Source organism: Chenopodium album, chromosome 16 (assembly GCF_948465745.1).
Source record: "Chenopodium album chromosome 16, dcCheAlbu1.1, whole genome shotgun sequence".
NCBI lineage: Eukaryota > Viridiplantae > Streptophyta > Magnoliopsida > Caryophyllales > Amaranthaceae > Chenopodium > Chenopodium album.
In genome coordinates, this window is record NC_137849.1 from 46,451,100 (window position 1) to 46,467,922 (window position 16,823).

General features: G+C 34.5%; 3 protein-coding genes and 1 non-coding gene across 4 annotated transcripts; all 4 read right to left on the bottom strand.

Moving 5' to 3' along the window:
- Positions 1 to 2,154: 2,154 nt before the first annotated feature.
- LOC145585621 (uncharacterized) lies at positions 2,155 to 6,274 on the bottom strand. Its single transcript, XM_081642323.1, has 7 exons — positions 6,136 to 6,274; positions 4,136 to 4,464; positions 3,831 to 3,988; positions 3,675 to 3,755; positions 3,450 to 3,525; positions 3,278 to 3,343; positions 2,155 to 2,495 (listed from the first exon to the last, which is right to left on the bottom strand). Exons 2-7 carry the CDS (start codon positions 4,455 to 4,457, stop codon positions 2,329 to 2,331), a joined length of 870 nt encoding a protein of 289 aa, XP_081498449.1. The 5' UTR covers positions 4,458 to 4,464; positions 6,136 to 6,274; the 3' UTR covers positions 2,155 to 2,328.
- TRNAN-GUU (transfer RNA asparagine (anticodon GUU)) lies at positions 5,709 to 5,782 on the bottom strand. Its single transcript has one exon. It is a non-coding gene; the product is annotated as a tRNA-Asn (tRNA).
- Positions 6,275 to 7,852: 1,578 nt separating the features above from the next.
- Positions 7,853 to 11,599, bottom strand: LOC145585622 (large ribosomal subunit protein bL19c-like). The gene is made up of 6 exons (XM_081642324.1): positions 11,515 to 11,599; positions 11,342 to 11,410; positions 9,215 to 9,466; positions 9,052 to 9,138; positions 8,824 to 8,957; positions 7,853 to 8,298 (listed from the first exon to the last, which is right to left on the bottom strand). Exons 2-6 carry the CDS (start codon positions 11,408 to 11,410, stop codon positions 8,196 to 8,198), a joined length of 645 nt encoding a protein of 214 aa, XP_081498450.1. The 5' UTR covers positions 11,515 to 11,599; the 3' UTR covers positions 7,853 to 8,195.
- Positions 11,600 to 12,613: 1,014 nt separating this feature from the next.
- LOC145585623 (putative protein S-acyltransferase 14) lies at positions 12,614 to 16,291 on the bottom strand. The gene is made up of 7 exons (XM_081642325.1): positions 15,763 to 16,291; positions 15,138 to 15,357; positions 14,954 to 15,045; positions 14,222 to 14,345; positions 14,023 to 14,108; positions 13,425 to 13,490; positions 12,614 to 12,980 (listed from the first exon to the last, which is right to left on the bottom strand). The coding sequence occupies exons 1-7, from the start codon at positions 15,970 to 15,972 to the stop codon at positions 12,855 to 12,857; spliced, it is 924 nt and encodes a 307-aa protein (XP_081498451.1). The 5' UTR covers positions 15,973 to 16,291; the 3' UTR covers positions 12,614 to 12,854.
- Between the last annotated feature and the right edge of the window lie 532 nt (positions 16,292 to 16,823).

The following is a 16,823-nucleotide window of genomic DNA, read 5'->3' on the forward strand; positions in this document are numbered from 1 at the left end:
TTGCATTCGAGAACAAAGGCACTTTAAGGTTTGATCAAGTGCAAATTTTGTATTCGATTACAATATTGGATTATTTCACGTGAATTAATAACATATATTGGTATTAGTAATGAAGAAAATTTTACTCTAGTAATTAAGCTTGATAAAACATTTTAAAATTATAAATTGTAAACTCAATAATGCATTAATGCAAGAAATTAACACATGAAGAACATTAGAACAACTCCATAAAGCTCAGGTAGAACATGTCGCCAACTAAACCACACTAAAATGATGCTGCGAAATTTGTCAATCTAATCCTTACATTAATTAAGACCACATTAATTAGTATTTTGTGACCTTCATAGATGTTAGAATATCTAATTAATTAAGTGGTCAATCATGAAAATCAAAACTACACATAATTATTTTTTGGCAGTATATGAAACAAGTTGATCTATTGGCTACCAAATATATTCATATTCATAAGGATTCGTTGTTATGTCCAATATTAGACCTACCAAATTCTATAATTTTAATACTTTATTATAAAATTGCATCAGCATTATAACTATAAGCTATTATTTTTTTTCAGTTGAATGCTAACATATTCTCCTGTGAAAATTTAAATACAATAACCGACCAAAAGTAGCCGGTTTGGTTTGTACCATATAGGTCCATATTTGATGTTTACAATTAAGTCACACGAGGAAATTAATAATAGTCAATAGTTTGCAACAAAAGAATAAAATTTGTGTTAGTCAATACCATTAGCCCTAAGTTCATAGATTTCATGTTTATTAAAGTTCACAATATCTACATAAAGATCCAAGGTAGGTGCGAGTTTTGTTTATACTAAAATTAAATAGAAAGGAAAGCGAATAAATTAAATGAACAAGCTCTCTATCCGGATTTATAAGGATATTGAGAATGGTCAAATGGATTATTTTGAACCATCATACATATTATAAAACTTGCTCATGAACAAACATTTAACAATTTAAAACTGAAGAAATTATTTATCACGGAATACTATAATTACTACTTAATGTTCACTTTCATGTTTGGTTTTATAATAATCAATACATAGTTTAATTCATGTTCAAAAGAACGATTGTAAATTTATCATAATTAATAATATAATAAATCTGGAGGTATTCAATAATTTCCTCTTATTTTCTCATAATCCTAATGTCATTCATTTCTAAGTATACTCCTTTATGTTCAATCAACGAGCTGTTATTAGCCTTAATATATTTTTATTGTAGAAAATAGTCAAAAAAAATATATATATATGGAAGTTGACATCCGTTTCTTAGCTTTTACTTTATGTGCTTTATTATTTTTGAAAATGATGAAGAAATTTCCTAGATATTCAATACAAGTAGTAATAAACTTCACACAGCTTAAGGTAAAGGCTGGAGCCCGACAATGAACACAGAAATCCAAGAGGAATCAATAGGTTAATGCATCTTGATATTGTGAGCCAACCCTTGTTTAATTTTATCTTTCTTTAAAAGGATAAATGTCCAATTCTTCGAATTGGGAATTGTTTTCTTTTCCATATTCATAGATTGAAATCTGTCCAACTGACAAAATAGATTTCACCATGCTACTCTTTTTCAAGTCAACTTTAATTCTAGTTTTTCATCACATGCCAAGAAAGAATTTTGATTATTTTGTTACAATCATGTGTTAAGACACTTAGACCCTATTCTTTATTTTGAGCTGTTTTGCCCTGTCCTGCTCTACCCTCTTCTGTACTCAATTATGCAAAAGTATCATTACCCCAAAACTGTGTTAATATAATGGATAAGAAAAAAAAAGTCGGGGCTTTGTATTACGGAGTAATAATACAATTATGAATGAACTTTTGATGCCGTCATTAGTACAAGATGGGAGCCCTGTTTACCCTAATCAGGGCTTTGTATGTAATAGATTATACTCTACGTAAGTCGTACCAGTCCTATGTAATAACAGTATTTAGTAGACAAATGAAGTTATGAGTCTTGGATTAAATTTTGTTTGTGTTAGAAGTTCATACTCTACCTGTTATCAACTTAGTTGAAATTTGTTGGTATTGTTTTAATGTGTTGTTTGAATCTTACTACACCAGTAATCACCATTTCAAACTAACAGTTAGAGTAATCACTTTCCAACAGATGGATAAAATCTCCCAATCAAACTCTACTATAAAGAGAGCGCTCTACAGAAAATCCAACCATGTTAAAATACACCATGGTAGTATGATACCATACATGAATACGCCTAAAAGTGACTGCGAACCTCCAGTTCCGTTGACAGCCCGGGATAAACCCAAGTTCTACATCGAAATGTAGAGATCTAGAGCTAGTCTATGGGGATCCTGATCACCTTTTTGGTTTGGCCTTTGGAAGTATCGGCCGCTTTTTCATTGTTGGGCCTGCTCCCCCATGCATCTCCCACCCTATGCCTTGTAGATGGAAGGTGAAACACTCCCCAGTCAGACATTCGATTCGCTCCACTGCCACTAGATCCTGCATCATTATAGAAGAGAATATTTCACCTCACAGGTTCAGTCAACTTAAGCTACAAGTCCTACAACATGGAATGCTACCAAAACTAACTAGAATCATCATGAATTAGATTTTAAAAACTTGTGAAATTATAGAATGTGCTTGATATTCTTAAGAGAATAACCAAATTCTAGAAATTTTAATCTACTCCAGGTTCGGTCAACTTAAGCTACAAGTCCTGCAACATGGCGTACTACCAAAACTAACAAGAAACATCATGGATGAGATTTTAAGAACTTGTGAAATCATAGAATGTGCTGATATTCTTAAGAGAATAACCGAATTCCAGAAATTTTAATCTACTCTTCACAATTTTGCAGAAGTAATAATTGCATCTCGAGTTATGAAGACAGAATCGTATGATCATCTTCTGCCCAAAGATTTGATTAACCAATCCCACCACAGTATCTCATATGGTAATAGCAGTTTATGAAGACAAAATTACAGAAGGTCGAACGCTAAGGACCCTTTTGATCACAAGAATATACAAAATCCTGTGAGGCTTTTGACTGATATGCAGAGCACGAAAGTTTCCCAGTCCCAACTACACAAGGCACACGCAGTCACACTTACGCTTTTGCAAGTGACAAAAGTCTAATATCCAGTAATATCGCAACCCCCTCCCCCTCTTCCTCCAAGTTCAACATGCTGATATTGATCACTCAAGAGCTATTTCAGACACAAGTGAACTGTATATTATCATCCATATACTAAGACAGTGGATAAATGGATGCTGAACATACCTGTACCTGGTGGTAGATGCTTGCCACCATTGCCTTTCCAAGCGTCTTCAAAGCTTCCAAGTTCATCTGGAAAATTTGTAGGAAAAAGGAGAAAAAACAAAGTAAATTTCAATAACTCACGACCAACTACCAGCTAAAGGGTTCATTTGCCGTCAATATTTAATGATCTTACCTTCATTCAGATTATGCAGTGTTTGCCGCATGTCCACTTTGCCATCTGAATTTAGCTTCCTAGTAACCGTATAGCCCTATAAAAACATGTTCAGAATAAATGCTTCTGTTACCACAATTTTTTTAATAAACAATGAACCACAAATAGTAATGAGTCGAACAACACTAGAAACCAAAATCTCATAATCATCCATATATGAAGGTGATTTGAGGGTCAAACACATACCTTGTCATGAAGTCCCCTCGAAATCCTGTGTGTTGCTTCACCTGTTCTCTTATCAGCCTCTTTGCAGTCTTCCATGATCATCTGGACAAAAGAAAATCGTTTTCTTAGTATCAAAGACATTAACTATGTCACATGCAAAAAATTGAAAACACTTACTCCATCGCTTCCCATTCTTCTGGAAGCTGAACTAGTGTAATACACTCCATCTACACCTCCATATGTGACTTTGCAACTGTGGACTTTAAATGACTGTGCCTGTGAGCCTCCTCCATTCTGGTTGTTGTCTGTCCTATAGTTCACTTGTTTCTTATTATCTGCCAAGTGCCAAACATTATAAGTGAACGGATGACATGAGTATGACTATTCTACTCGTTCGAACAGCTTAAAATGACAAGTGTGTCCTTTCAAAAGACTCAAGAACACAAGTAACAGAAGCTCTAACAGAGATAGACTTGAATTACCATCAGCTTCATCAGCTTCATCATCTGGATGATCAACAAAAGGCTCATTGGCAGGTCTAGAGGCATTCTGACTTTCTTCATTATTATCCTCCATTTCTACTTCATCATCAGAGCAAAGTTCCTTGATGGTAGGTCCACTTGGTGGAACCACTAGGGGTGACTCACGCAAAGAACTATTTGAATGAAACATACTGCCAAATGGGCGGGTGAAAAAGGGATCATCAAAAGGATTCTTCCCAAATATGGAACCACCAAAATCTCCAGAGTTTCCAAAACCACCAAACATGTCAAATGAATCACTCTGTTGCCTCTCATTCGGCATCTTTACCCTTTAAAAATACAAGTAACTCTTAAGATTGAGAAAGCAAATTATGACATAAATAAAAATCAACATATAAGTCTTAGAAAGAAAATTCATCATATAAGTCTTAGAAAGAAAAATCATAAAGTAGAAAACTAAAGGAAGGCTTGCTTTTTACAGCAGTATCCTCAACTTAAGAACTTCATATTTAACGACAAGGCTGGGCTTAGAATGTTAGATCAGAAAATTGCCCAAGTAAATGAAAATAATGATGATGTTGCTACACTTAACTACTTAAGGAGGCATCAGCAGCAAGTAAAATTGGTTGAAAATTCTTAGACTGATAATATGTAAAAGACATCAACAGTTACTTAACAAACCAGTTTGCTTTCAGCAACATATCCAAGGTTCAAATTGCTAATTCATGGTCATTATGGACTTCACACTTAAAACTCAAATGCAAAAGAATAACTTTCACTCTTCACAGTATGGCTGCTTCTACTCAAAGTTTGACACAACATAAATATATCAACCCGCCCAACTTGTATCAAACTATTAGCAAGTGCTGTGAAACCCTTGTTGATTCTATACCTCCACCTCAAGATGAAAAGCCTGGATATGTAATAATAGTCTAAGAGTGTGTTTGGATTGAAGGAAATAAAGAGAAGGGAAGGGATGGGAAATGGATAGATGGTGTATCTTTCATTTGGATAATAATTGAGAAATGAAGGGAATTGAAAGGGGGAGAAATGAAAGAATTATTTTGTAAGCAATTTGCTCCCTCTAACAATGGAGAGATTTGGAAAGAAAACTCATTTTTTATCCCTTCCCTCCCTTCCCTTCTCTCATCTTCCCCTCCCTCTCCTTCTTTTCCTTCCCTTTTCATCCAAACAAACTGTAAATCTTTTGATTTCCACCAAACTAAACACAAACAATTTCCCTGATCATTGTACATCTTTCTATTTCTTTTAAGGGTGTACTCTGCACTTCCACTCAAATAACACCGTCAACCGCTTAAGGTGATTCACATACATTCTTAACTATAACTATTAGGAATTTGTGTATTCAACCTTACTCAGCAAGTCAGAATCCCTAGTTCTTAGTAATAATCCCTCTGGTCTAGTTCATAAGTCAATCTATCCTATGTCTTTGATCATTTTACATTGTCAACACCACATGCCAATTCAATACATGTCTCTACCGACACAACTTCAATTAGCTAATACAAAACAAAACAGAACAAAAAAAAAAAAAATACTGTGAAAGAATAAACGCTAGAAGGAGGGGTCGAACCTCCGACCTTGTGGTTAACAGCCACACGCTCTAACCAACTGAGCTATTCCAGCTTGTTGGTATCATCACCTAATTAAAAATTCAAATTTGCTAGAACGATGAAAAAACATACGAAGTACAAGCATACAATCAACAAATTCAGACAAATTGCAACACAAAATTCTAGTATAAACTGATAATCAATTTTCTGCAAAAACTACTTCAATTCAAAGAACTTCACGAAAAAACATTACAAAAAACGATGCAAGCTTATAATCAACAACCTCACACAAATTGCAACAAATATTTCTATGAAATACAAGTAAACAAAAATTGACTTCAATTTGATGTTCTTGTTCACAAAGAAGCATGTAAAATCATTGAAATTACAGGATTTAGAACCCTAAATTGAAGAGAGAGAAAATACCTTGAAAGTTGAGGATAGAAATCTGGATTTTCTGGAGAAATGGGAAGTTTCTGGAGAGAGGAACAAGCTCCTGAAAATTTGTTGTTCAAAAATGTTCGTGTGTTTAATTGTTTATAAATATCGCGAAAATAAGTAAACGGAAAAAAAAAAAAAAAAAAAAAAAGAAAAAACCAGAAATAACTACAGAGAACGGGAAAATATTAGACTTCAACGTTACGCGTGTCACCGTTTTTGAATTTGCTAATACAAGAGCTACGTGCTTACATTTAACCTCACTAGCATGCAAATATGTAATATCAGACTCAAAGGCTCGGACTATATTGCTACGGCCTACGGAGTACATTCAACAGGACCCGGACTAGGACGAGCATAGATTGTTTGTACGGCGCCAGATACCTTGAGGCTTGATCCATGTTAGCCTTTTTCATATACGCAAAAAGAAAAAAAAAAAGCAATAATACTAACCTACACCAAGACAGATGCACAATATTGCACATAGGCATAAGTTGTCCTATATGAAAGACATATTGTGCTGAAGCATCAAGGAAATTGTCAGCACATCAAGGTGGTCCAATGAGCAAACTATGTAATGTGTTATACGTTGCACTGTAGTAATCTCATATATAAGGGTGGTTCAACACTAAATTAGCTTTAAAAAAATTTATGCTAAAATGTGCCTTTAAATATAAGAATAATAATACCTGTATGATAGCTTAACAAATAGCTATACATTAACTTCAGGTTTACAGGTAAGTATCTCTAGAGGATGAAAGATCGAACTATGGCCCAAAAACAAGCAGCAAGGCCAGCAACTAAAATGCCGTACAGTATTTTACATAAAAGAACATTCATGTAAGTAAATAACCGAAAAAAGTTCAGTTCTTCGTCATTGGCTCCCCCTTGCTGAGAAATATTCATGTTATAGAAATCAAATCTGCACCTGAAACTAGGGGTGTCCATTATTCGGATAAAAACCGAAATCCAATCCAATTCAAACCGAATTATCAATTCGGATCGGATCCAAACTTTAAATCGGATCGGATCGGATTGAATTTTTTGAAAATTCGGATTTTCGGATCGGATCGGATTAACCTTGTTCGGATCCAAAATACCGAAATAACCGAATTATGAAAGTGTTATTTTACAAAAAATATTGTTAATATTAATCATGTTAAACTATGTTCATGATTATAATAATATTAACAATGTAAACCTATGTTTTTAATACTTGTATAAATCATGTACTACTATACTTTCAAGAATTGAATTTTATTATTGCAATTTTATTTTTGTAATCGCATTAGACCCAAAAAATTTAGCAATGTATTTTAATTCGGATTTTCGGATTGGATCCAAATAACTGAATTATAATTCGGATTGGATCAGATCGGATTTGGTAAGTAATTCGGATCGGATTGGATTTGAAAACTAAAAACCGAAATTCATTTCGGATCGGATTGAATTTGGGCTAAATCCAAACCGAAAACCGAATGGACACCCCTACCTGAAACTTCACTTCTGCATCTGCACTTGAACCTTTTACTTCAGCTTAAGTAAAGCGGCTTTGAGTCTTGATTCATTTCCGATCCTCAAGTTGAGTTGGCAGGTGCCAGAGTACCAATAGTACCAATATGACAGCTGTGGTCATTAGCCGAGATACATGTAATGTACTGTAATGCAATTATTTAACTTCCAAGCAAATTAACACAGTATGAAATCAAGAGGAGGCAGCAAAAGGTTTTATTACTCTGGCAGCTTAATAAACGCCATACAGCAAAACATTGTCAACATCCGACGATCAGATTCACTAACCACATTGATAAACCTCAATATAACATTGCACTCTTTACACCCCAGAAATTACACAAAACAAACTGACATATATAAAGTGGTTTTGGGATATGTTCCCAAAAATTATCTGATACTGCCATTCTAAAGATGCCACAGCACAGTTACCATTGATTTCACATACAAAGAGTTTGCAGATCTTTGTGAAGAACCCTGGTTTTTCCTAGGCGGCAAATCATATGATCTTAATACAATTGAAACAAAGTCCGTCCCTATTTCTTTAGAGGGTTCATCTTTTCCCTAAGGTAGTATAACTTGGCTCTCCTCACTTTCTTCTTATCCAGCACTTTAATTTCCTTTATGTTAGGTGAGTACCTGTTGCCATCAAATCACAGGTCATTAATAGATGAATAATAATCTCACATCTTTAAGTCACTATAATACTTGTATACTCTTATCTCATTTACCAGAGAGGAACAGTGTAACGATGCAGAAAGGAAAATGCAATGGGAAAATGTGGTTTTTGGGAGAGCCAGAAAAGGGAAGCAAAAACACACACACTAGAAAAGTGGTGGTTGGACCATTCATTGTGGATGTAATCCATCCCATGTAGATTTTTCTAGCCCATTTTGGCCTGTTCAGCCTAAAACTTACTGGCCTTGGATGGACTTTTCTCAGCTCGTAATAGGACCCAGCCTGACGTCTCAGGCTAATGAATGGAAAGAATTTTTTTTTTTTTGGTATTGCCCAGCTATAGTGTAATAGTCTAAAACTTGATGCTTTATAAAGTAAAATTAACACATCTAAAACTTGATGCTTTATAAAGTAAAATTAACACATAAAGTTTGTGGGATGAAACAGATATTTCATTTTGCAAGGAAGTATTCCAAGTTCACATACATTGGAAGAAGACTCTCGACCCCAACTCCAGCAACTAATCTTCGTATTCTAAAAGTTGAGTTTAATCCTGCATTCCGTCTTGCTATAACAATGCCTTTTATTGTAGTAATACGTCGTTTGTTCTCAGGAACTTCCTGTTTCCACACACCAAAGTAAAACATGTTATTGAGGGTTCCCATTCCAACATGTTAGCAAGATCAATAGTTGCCTCCAGCAAATTTTACATACCAATTTGAGCTGGATAATATACCCTGGCTTAATATCAGGAATTTCTCTGTGTCCCCTTACCTCTTCAACTGCTTCTTTATCCAGAATCTGTTGACAGAATATTGGAAGGAACAAGTAAACACAACTTCCTCGTAAAAGACATATGCAGTGAAAGCATGCATACCTGCATAATGTGCCTAGCTGTTTTGTCAAGCCTCTTGAATTTTATGCGAGTAGGCACATCAGTTTCAGCAGGTGCAGTATCCTGTGTAATTGATGCTGCAGGAGTGCCAGCAGTAGAAAAGCTCCGGTGAAGAAAACCCTGAGAAAAAACAGCCTCATGAAAAGCACCAAACTTTGCACTTCCACTGAAGCAAGCTAACGAAGGTGCAGTGTATCCATGTCTTGAAGCACATTCATGACCAAGTTTCCCTCCCTGTGACAATTCAAATATAACCAACCCATTAAAACTTTAAACAAAGCCAAAATAGAAAAAGACACATTGTAGTTTATTACCTTTCTCTTTTTCCTTTTTATTGAGAAGCTAAGCAAAGAATTAGTGCTACAGTTAGCTACATATATAACGGTCAGAATACTCAACCTTGAAATGTATCATTATATTGAGCAAAATTAAGGAATGAGAAACTGACATGCGTTAAAATTGGACATAGAAAAGGAGATGTGGGGTAGTTAAAGAACCATAGAGTATTCAGACTGTTCATAATGGAAGTCTTAGAGAGAAGATATAAATTATAGGGTATATGAATGAATTTGGGCACTAAAAAAGACATAGAACCATAGAAGTGATCATGATGGTTGTTAATAATAAGTGGTGGAAGTGTGGAACCTGGTCGGTAGTCATCTACTAACCTAACCTATTACCCTCATTTGTGAGTAAATTGTTTTCTTCAAGAGGGTTGAGGAGCCTATTACCCCTTATCAGGAAAAAAAATATGACATTATTACTCTACCTAAATAATTTACACAACAGTTGACTAATTGAATCCCCCTACCCAAGAATTGTCAAACTGTAAAAAAGATAATCTTTCAACAACTTCAGCTGCACCAGGCATAACATTACCTTGGTAGGCAGGGTTCAGCACCTATTCATTCATAACTTAGCAACTGCCCAGCTTTTATACCAGAAAATAGGTAGCCTTTACTCCATTAACAACCCCTTTGACTAAGAAAGCTTCACTAGGTAGAATATAAAGCTTCCATCAAAGTCTGAGTTGTCAGACTTTCCTCTTCTTTCCCCAACAAGGAGAAATATGACTGTTATATAGGCTTCCCTCCCATTCCACAACTCCCATTCCATCAAATGATTAGGAAGATCAGTTAGAATAGTTGCATGTAGCTTTTGAAGATTGCTTGGGTACTAAAATGGACATGTCCATTTTAGCCTAAAAGTACTTCGGCCCATATAAGCCCAATGAGCAAGAAAGGCCTTATAAGACCACAAAGTGTCAAGTACACCACAAGGGCCAAAGATTTCCTACATACATAGTTAACTATATATACCCCTTTTAAGGGTGTGTTGGTTACTTTTTTATTTTTATTTTTTTTTGACGAGAAGGGGTGTGTTGGTTTAATGTAAAATGTTTCATGAAAAATGATTTCCCATTTTTCTTTTGTTTGGTTTCTGAAGGGATGGAAAACAATTTCCCGATTATGAAAAATTACACTCCCAGTGGTGTAAAACATTTTCCTTTACAAAACAAGGAAAACCACATTTTCCTCCTTCCTCCTTACCTCCTTTTAATTTTCCTCTTATCCATCCTCACCTTTCCATTACTATTTTCAATTCGATTTCTCCCTAACTTTTTTTTTGTAAGAAACCAAGCAAAGGAAATCTAATTGGTAATTGTGGTTTTCCTGTTTTCCATAATAATATGCTTCCATGAAAACTCATTTTTTATTGTAGATGTTTTACAACAAACCAAATGTGGCCTAAATACTCTATTATTCATTGTTTAGGAACTAACTTGGGCGTCAGAGGGCTAGGGGTTCATCTTGCAGGTTCGTAGGCGATCCTCCAAAACAGCCACAATTTTAACATAATCAATGCAATACAAGCTAGAGCAATTGAATCAAGAAAATAAAACCAACACATTCCAAAATTACTAAAATGGATAAATTGAATTAAATTCAGGCAACATGCTCTACAATTCATAAATTAGGGCTTACGCACAAAATTAAAAAATTACTCTAAATCGATAAAATCATGCTACTGGAAAATCATACTCAGTACTATTCATTAAAATAAACAAGCGGAAAAAAAAAAAAAAAAAAAAAAAAAAAAAGCAGTTACCAAAATGGAGGAGAGAGAATCCGAGGTTACTCTGCATTGTGATCGAACTGTCCTAATTAGGGATTGCATCTGAAATATGTTATTTCTACTATTAAATAGATCAGTTGATTGATAAAAATCGGGGGAAATTGAAGAGCTACATTAATGGTGAATAAGGTTCAGTGTGTTGGTACCTTAGTGAAGTAGACGAGGAAGTCTTACAAAAGCCCTGCTTTAAGTGCTTATTTGTTCCTAACTTTTGGTTCAGTAATTTGGTGTTTGTTGAACTTGAGAAGGTTTAATCAAGAGGTCTAGACGGACGAAATTACCCCAGCCCGCCACGGCAGGCCGAGGCTGTCCCACTTTACTCCGTAGTATGATAAACAGCGGTGAATCAGTAAATAAATAAACAAACATGTTTTAAATGGACACCTTTTAACACATTTTTCGAAGCAAATTTTACCAATAAAATTTTTTAAGTTAAATAATAATAAAAGCATGATAAGAATAAATTTTAAAAAAAAATTAATATTTGGAAGGAATGCATTGGGACATTTTTATGTTAAATAAAATTATTAAAAAAAAAAACCAATATGAGAGTACTAACATGATGAGTATGATCTAAGGTATGGTGGCGTAACAAAAAATAGTATAATTGTGGAATTTTGATTTTTTTAAAATAATTTTTTTGGAAATCACTCAATAACTTCGAGTTTCTAAAGTCGATGTGAGTCGATTTTTACATAGTAATTTTAAGTTAAGCGGGCATATCAACTACGGAGTAATATATTAAATTTAAAAAATAGAAAGAAACATCTATAATTAAATTTGTTCTTCATATTAACATTCACTATAATTGCATTCAAAAAATAACATAAAATGCAATGTAGCTTGATGGTAAGACACTTAGTTTTACCACCAGAGGTTGTATGTTCGAACCTCGTCACGTAACACGTATATTTTGTTTGAAACGTCTTTTAATAGATAATAAAGATATACTAGTAAATTCTAGCAACTTGGCAAGCATCTTTTTAAAAAACCCATTTTAATTTTATTTTTATTTTTATTTTTTAATTTGGGGGGAGGGAGAGAGGGGAAGGGATATTAGCCATGGCATTTAAATAAAATGAATGCAATATTTTCTTTTTCTCAACTTTTGGCTTGCCACAATATAAACATCAGAAATTCCTGTATTACAAATCCCCTACACCCCCCATTATAAATCAGACTGTTAGAACTTAAAACATACATGTAAAAGGCACCCCCCCCCCCCCCCCCCCCCCCCCCCAAAGCTCTATAATCTACATTTTCCTGCTCCCTCTGAACATCAAATTTCCCCCTCTTCTCTATTCATAATGTTCTTCCGTTGATAGCTTTTACATTGCAGAAGCGTGTACGAGCTGACAGAAAGACCAGAGCCCAATTAATCCCCCACTTGCTTGATCAAAGACAAAGGGAAGAAATTCTATGAGAGCTCAGAATCTTTAGTTGTGAGGGATACTTCTGAAAGCCAGAGATATAGAACCAACACGTCTTAAAACTCTTGTGCGTCAAGGTCAGGCTTTGATGGATAATCTAGACCCTGAAGTTCCGGCATCCTTCGTAGATCTTCATCTGCATATGCGGGGATAAGCCAATACTTCTTGTCCATTCCAAATACCTGTTAAGAATCAGACATATACTCAAAATGCTGCAAAAGCTTAAAATTCCTGATATAGTAGTAGAAAGTATCATTCTGTTTAACATGAAGCATTAACTGACATGAAACCTATATTGACCCCATTCTTTTGTGTAAATGTAGGTTATACGCATAAGTATTGCTTTCTCCCACCCCCCCCCCCCCCCCCCCAAAAAAAAAAAAAAAAAAAAACAAAAAAACAAAAAAAAAATGCGGAGTAATCTGTTAGTTGAATTAGTCAGGAAAGACATGCACAATGACAATACAGGAGGGGATTAGATTGGCAAGGAAATTCTGTACATGCTCAAGCTGTCGAGCATAATATAATGAAAGAAAATCTAGAATACATTGCAATACTTGCATATTCATCATCAGTTTTGAAACTCACTGTAAAATCATTTCAGACGCACAAAAAAACATACTAACCTGCTGGAAATTTTTCTTCTTTCCGAGGTCATAACGCCACTTTGGGCTTGTCTTCTTTTCATATGCCTGATCAGATAACAAAGGTAGAAGATAGTAAATAAAATTCCTTTTCAGAATAATCATTAAAGTAATAGCTAACATTGTGGTGAACCACACCAGAGTTGTGGAGGATTTTACATTTAACAAGCAGCAAGTTTTCTCCATTTTTCTTCCCTTATTTATGAGGGGATAGAGAAATAATGCATCACACATTCACACCATTGAACACTCAGATATAATACAACACAAGGCAATCAAATTAAATCAAAAACAGTTCACTGCCAATAAAAGTCAGAATCTGCCCCTTAAAACCCGATTTCAATAGGAACCACGGGTTAACAGCATGTTCATCCCCTGAAAATTCAATACTGACAACCCAGGTAAAGTAGAGACCCAGAAAGCTATATCATAAAAGAAAGTGAGCAAAAGCCTTATGGTGAAACTTTTCCCAGGCCACCAAAAACCAACAACATAGAACAACCTCATGGTGCGAATGGACTAGAAGCAAAAAACTGTAAAGATCTCGGAGTACAAACAAAAGAATTACAGAATAGTTCACCTCAATAGTAGTGGTATTAGCTGAAACCAAAGATATATGCATGATGAGAAATCCCATAACACTCAACGCGAATGCCAAATTCAAGACTGCAACAACCACAAAAAGGCCAACTATAAGGTTCTATGCCATGTGAGGATATAGTATTAACAGAGAAGAATAAACAACATGGTTCAAAACTAATTAGCTAATCAACCATTACCAAATGCAAGGAATGTTGTCGCAAGACTGCTTGGTGTTCCAGGTATCTCTCCGTCACTAAAGAATGCAATAAATTGTGGCAACAGTGAAATTGTTACCAGAGTGGTCTCTAAAAATGTGTAGAACTGCATTGCAACAACAAACAAGCAAATATTAACTATATATATAAATTAATTAAGATCCTGCCCTACAATTAAAGATACACAGAGCATCATGTAAACAGATAATAATTGGTAACCAAACAAATACAGCCTCAGACATCCTTACTCTTGTTCTATGCATTCATCAAGAAACCCTCTAAACTTGCACTTTAAAAAATTTGTCCCCTTTACAATTTCCACATTAAAAATCTTTGATAATTAATTCCATATTGTTAGCCTTTTAGGAACATATCTACTATTCTATACAACCGTAGATAATGAGAACCATCCAACATTAAAGCTTATGATTTTTAGATAGCCAAAAAAAACAAAATCTCATGCTACCAAGAGGGAAATGATTTTGGCACACCTCTATATGAGAGCACAGTTTTCTATATTCTTCTCACATAGGGGTGTGCCAAAATCAATTAGCGGTGTGCCAAAATCAACTTCCCTACAAAGAAATAAATAACCATGACACCTCCCAAGCAGCAACAGTAAACAAAAACCTCAACGACGGATCTAATGCATGTAATGATGCAATACTAACTGAAGAAAGTGGAACCAGATAAGGGTCATAAATGGAAACATACCAGGAATAGAAGGAAATATTTATAATTTAGTGCTCCAACACAATTTACAACCCATACACAATGATGATCCATTTTTAGTACACACCTCCCACCTGGAATAAAATTAAGCAGCATGTCAAGATTATAACAAACTGACAGGGGTCCATGAAAGAAATAACATGAACACGAAAGCAACGGCACTCACAAACAGAACAATGATGGCAGCGAGGAGGTTTCAGCTGGTTGCACTTTCGACAAACTCGAACTTTTGTATTAGATTGATCAGTTTGCACTCCACTGAAGTCGGACGCAGTCAATGGATCATTCTCACCTCTCTCCTCGTCTATGGCAGGCCTCCAATTTGCGGGTACACACCCCGGATCAGTAAAAACAACAGAAAAGTAACTCCACAACAACATGCCTAGCTGCAAGTGGAAATCAAATTGTACCTTTATTTAGCAATGTTTGACAAATCCTAGATTCTTATAGCTAAGGCATTCAAAATTTCTATTCAAAATCACAAAAATAGAAAGAAATTCACCACAACTAACACAATTCATGGTACCCACAAATTAATTCAGCAAAACTACAGAACTAATCAGCTGATATAAAGTCAAAACCCCAAATTTCAACCTTACTAAATCAATCAAAAAAAGTGGAAGCTAGTTTTTCTCAATTAATGCAAGAAATCACTCAAACCCATCAAATTTAAACATCAATAGCACCCAAAGTAATCAAATTTTACGCAAAATTAAGAAAATTTAAAAGGGTCAAATCTGAAAAAACCAAAAATATTAAAGATAAACTTCAAAAAATCAAAATTAACTCACCAAACCATGGAATGGTAACAAAACTGCGAACGAAGTAAGAGTATCAAGACCACCATCGAATAAAGCAGGGCCATAAGTGGTCAAAACGACGGCGTAATATGTTACACCCACAACCCCTAAAACGAGCAAGATCATGATCGAACCTAAACCCCTTAAAGCAGTACAAAATCTGAATACATTCCACGCCATTACTGTTCCAGATCTGTACATCACTCAAAAAGAAAGATAGGAGAGAGAAAATTGGTGAAAAAAATCAATGAATTTTGATAAATTAATCAAATTCTTCTCTTTTTTTTTTCTGGGGTTTTTTTGTTTTATTTCTTTGAAATTTTCTTCTTCTTTCCCCAGTTTTTTGAGCTTCTTAAACTGGATTTTAATGGCGGAATAAATTTTAACAGGGGTTTTACACACGAGGAGAAAGAAAAGGAGAAGGAGGCGCGTGTAAGAAAAGCGCCGAGATTGGGTTGGGGGAAGGTGGGGAGTTTGAAGAAGAAATTTGTGTTTTTTAGGGGTTAGCTTGATAAATGGGTTATCGACACTATTAAATTGAGAAGGTGATTTATCAAAAGACAATATAAAATCAAATTAAATTAAATCAAATAAAGTGAAGATTGGGTTTAGTATGGTCTTTTGAAAAATTTTATTCTCAATTTTTATTTTTTTTTTAAACCAATTTTTTCTTTTTTAATTGATCCTAATTTAGAATTTTCTAGGTAATCACAACTTTAGGACCCATGATGAAGTATTGTCACATAGACTAGAAATTTGGTTGTCAATTTAGAAAAATAAAAATGTAGTAAGATTGAAAATATGTTTTTTTTTTGAATTATTATTTGTGAAATATATACTACATGTTAAATATGGGGTATACCATATGAAATAATTAATTTATCTCATTCAATATATTATAAACGTAGTATTTAATGTTAAATTTGAATATTTTTGTAGTTGTAACTTTTTATTAATGAATTGATTTGTTATTAAAAAAAAGAAAATGTTTCGCGCTTGTTAATTTTTTTGTAGATGATGTAACTTTTCAGTTGGGTCTTTTGTAGAAAGGG

Coding starts and splice junctions, on each gene's coding strand:
- LOC145585622 (XM_081642324.1), bottom strand. CDS start 11,410: ATGCAATCCCTAATTAGGACAGTTCGATCACAATGCAGAGTAACCTCG. Junction 8,958..9,051: donor ATATTATCCAGCTCAAATTG/GTATGTAAAATT, acceptor GTGTGGAAACAG/GAAGTTCCTGAGAACAAACG. Junction 8,299..8,823: donor GTCGAGAGTCTTCTTCCAAT/GTATGTGAACTT, acceptor TGATGGCAACAG/GTACTCACCTAACATAAAGG.
- LOC145585621 (XM_081642323.1), bottom strand. CDS start 4,457: ATGCCGAATGAGAGGCAACAGAGTGATTCATTTGACATGTTTGGTGGT. Junction 3,989..4,135: donor TGAAGCTGATGAAGCTGATG/GTAATTCAAGTC, acceptor GGCACTTGGCAG/ATAATAAGAAACAAGTGAAC. Junction 2,496..3,277: donor GCATCTACCACCAGGTACAG/GTATGTTCAGCA, acceptor ATAATGATGCAG/GATCTAGTGGCAGTGGAGCG.
- LOC145585623 (XM_081642325.1), bottom strand. CDS start 15,972: ATGTACAGATCTGGAACAGTAATGGCGTGGAATGTATTCAGATTTTGT. Junction 15,046..15,137: donor CTGCCATCATTGTTCTGTTT/GTGAGTGCCGTT, acceptor ATTTTATTCCAG/GTGGGAGGTGTGTACTAAAA. Junction 13,491..14,022: donor CTAATACCACTACTATTGAG/GTGAACTATTCT, acceptor TTATCTGATCAG/GCATATGAAAAGAAGACAAG.